Source organism: Trachymyrmex septentrionalis, unplaced genomic scaffold (genome assembly GCF_001594115.1).
Source record: "Trachymyrmex septentrionalis isolate Tsep2-gDNA-1 unplaced genomic scaffold, Tsep1.0 scaffold143, whole genome shotgun sequence".
In the NCBI taxonomy this organism is placed as follows: domain Eukaryota; kingdom Metazoa; phylum Arthropoda; class Insecta; order Hymenoptera; family Formicidae; genus Trachymyrmex; species Trachymyrmex septentrionalis.
In genome coordinates this window covers 191,915-194,976 of record NW_017304576.1, presented here as the reverse complement: position 1 = coordinate 194,976, position 3,062 = coordinate 191,915, and the positions used below count along the sequence as shown (strand labels likewise).

The 3,062-nt window shown below is 50.1% G+C and overlaps 1 protein-coding gene across 1 annotated transcript in view; it reads right to left on the bottom strand.

The window, feature by feature from the left end:
* LOC108745670 overlaps positions 1–2,530 on the bottom strand; it is a 58,919-nt gene extending 56,389 nt beyond the window's left edge. Inside the window, exon 1 of the mRNA XM_018481966.1 lies at positions 69–2,530. Coding sequence (XP_018337468.1) covers positions 69–210 — 142 coding nt within the window. The 5' untranslated portion in view covers positions 211–2,530. The remainder of the gene's footprint in view (positions 1–68) is intronic.
* Between the last annotated feature and the right edge of the window lie 532 nt (positions 2,531–3,062).

Below are 3,062 nucleotides of genomic sequence, written 5' to 3'. Positions count from 1 at the left end.
GGAGGGGAGAAAGAGTGAACGCGGGGGAAGGAAGAGGTGTCGCCCCGGCGAGATTAAAGCTGCCTCACCTGTCGTCAGAGAAGAGCAGAACAGTGCGGACAGTAGTACGAGCTGCATTTTAGTCAGACACTTGCCGCACCTGGAGCACGATTCGTCGTCGAGCGAAGTGGCGTCCCACTTCTTCCTCGTCTGCACTCTCGAGTACTTCATCGTTCACTTGACATTTGTGCGGGGCGGTGCCGCGGAGATCACAGGGGGAAGATAATCGCGGCCGTTTGTACTATTTGTCGAGAAAAAGAATGGAAGTTACAACCGCAGAATTTTGCAGCCGTCGCGTCGGGGAATTTCCGTTTAATCGAGCCCACCCGCCTCAACGCTCTCTTCGTTTTCTGTGTGTTGGGAGTAAGACGATCAGCGATTTTCGACGACGTCACGTGTTCCCCGCCGAGAAGATCGTCGGTATCGATATTCCACGATACCTTAGAGACAGTCGAGAGTCCGCATTTGAATGTTGATTTCGACCGAGCCAGCGAAATTCTTGCGCGTTCGTCGATTTGTCCTCACTCGACGTCTCCTACACTTTTCGATTCTCGCGGGAGGATTCCTCCTCGTGCTTTTTAAGAAGAAAAATCCATATATATGTATATATCGATTCGTGCGGCTCGGTGTGAAAACAATTCCACTTTGCGTTTGGATTTAATGGAACGCCTGAAATCTCTCGACGTTCTCGATTTATTTTTCTGTCGTAATGTTGCTTTTCTAATTTGCTCCTTTAGAAGTACTGATTGACCGCGATATCGTAGACGACAGCTGTTGTACCACTTGCGAATTAAATCAAAATTGAATTATCACGTTAGGACGTTATCCTTTTCGTGATTTATTTCTTCAACGAGGAGATTCTCCCGATTCCTCGCGAACGGGAGCGTTTTTCCGACACCGCCACGTGTGTTTTCGTAGAAACCACAATAAGCGCACACACTTAGCTTTCGTATATCCTCACGAAAGTAGTTTCGCTATTACCCCGCTTTACTTGGGTCATTCCGCGGAGGTCTTCTTGGGGCTTAACGATCCTCCTTTTATCGTCAGTTGTTAGACGCGGTGGCCGCTATTTCCGCCGTAAACGCTGTCCCGTTAATGTTTTTTGTCTCCCGTAACTTCCCCCGGACACTCTCCCTCGGACGCTTTCGTGAACTTTTTACGCGAGGGCGTCTTTCTTTTTTTCTCTTCTTTTCTTTTTGTTTTTTTTTTCTTTTTTGTTTCTTTTTTTCTTTTATTTTTGCGCACCCAACGTTGCTCAGGTGCGCGCGCTACCGAGCACACCACCCGTATATTTCCCCGTCAAACGGATATCACTCCCTCGCAAAACTCGTCTCGTTTCGTTCCCTCTCGGGGAACGGGACGACCCTCCTTTCACAACGCGCGCATTAACTCTGCTCCCTCCGTTTTCCCGGATTCTCGCTAATTAACGCATGAAAAATGATTACACACCGCGAGACGTGAGCGCCGATGCGTCTCGAGAAGCTTATAGACCTTGCGTAGGCCGGATTTCCTTCCCTCCGGAAGTCGGATGAGTGCCTGGAAGCGGAAACAAACTGATGCGCCTTTCCCTCATCGGCAGCTCCTCGTCGTTGATTAACCGGTGCGCCGGCCGCGGCTCTACAACGTTCGTTACGTCAGAGCGACAGCCTTCGCGAGAAAGCGGCGCGAAAATCTCATCCGGTTACCGGCCGAATCACTTCGCGCCCGGATCCTTTTTCATTCTTTTCTTTGTTGCGCAGCGAGAGGAGGGGAAAAAAGCAGAAAGCAGCGAGCGTGAATTTCCAGTTTTTTTCGCGTTTGTTTCGCGGTTCGACGGACTTCTCGTGATTCTTTTCCCGCGATCTCGTTTTTTTCCCCCGCGAATCGGGAAAATTCCTTCTGACGTTTGCAAATTCTCGCGAGCGGAAACGAGTCCCGGACGCGAACGGGCGACGCATCCACGTGACACTTTTGGCCACGTGCCGCGATCGCAATTGTCCACCTTTATTTTCTCCCACCGCAATGTACGCCCATCGCAAGCGCGATTCCTTGCATCTCGCGTACGATTACCGTTTCAATTCACACATTTCTCGAACTCGTTAGTCGTCACCTGTATCCTTTTCAGTGGTTTCTCAAATGTATCCTGGCGTGCGCACTGTCACTTTCAAACACACCTCCCATCGACTTCTTCGGCAATCGCGATCGGATCTCTCAACTCGACGGATGAACTCCCGCCAAACGTTACGTGTCACTGTCTTGTGATAATCTTTTTGTTTTTAAAGTTAATGAAAAAAAAAAGAAGAAGTTACAACTAAGCGACGGCTACTTGTCTCCGCGTCCGATTTCAAGAGAAATCGGAAATCGCTTCGTGCGAACACGGAACACCGGCCTCGTCGTCGCAGATTTACCCGAGTACCTTTACCATCGGCAGTTCGTAGTTGACAGAAACCCTTGGCGGGAGCGGTACGACGAATAAGGTGCCACTCCCACCCGCGCATGCTCCACCACCACTCTCCGGATCATGATCCCCTTCTCTCCCTCCTTCTTTTGCTTATTTTCTCCTTTCCCCTTCGTCGGGCCCGTCTCTCGCTCCTCTTCCTTTCCGTCAGCTTTCCTTCTCACGCATGATCCCCCCATTTACTGCGTTTTCAAATCGTTTTCTCTCGCTCCCGTTTGCCGGGCCGTCTTCTGTCGTTTTCTCCCAATTTCTCCCCCTCGGTCGTCATCGAATAGCCGCACGTGGTTCGTGACCATCAGAGTGGGGCGATCTATAAACCAATTAATTCGGGTAATAAGCTCGACCGGAGAAACTCGACCTATCCAGACCCTTGTCTGTCCGTCCGCAAGAATACGCTACTGGATCCTTTCAGCGACTTTCTTCGACTTGACTCGCCTTTGTTCGTTCAACGTACAGCAAATCAGCTTGTCACATCGAAAGCCATCACCCTATCTCGTTTGTTGAAACAAGCTTAACCCTTTGGCCACGTATGGCGTGTCAGAGGGATGTAGAATCTGTCAGAAACGATGGATTTACGAGACTACGC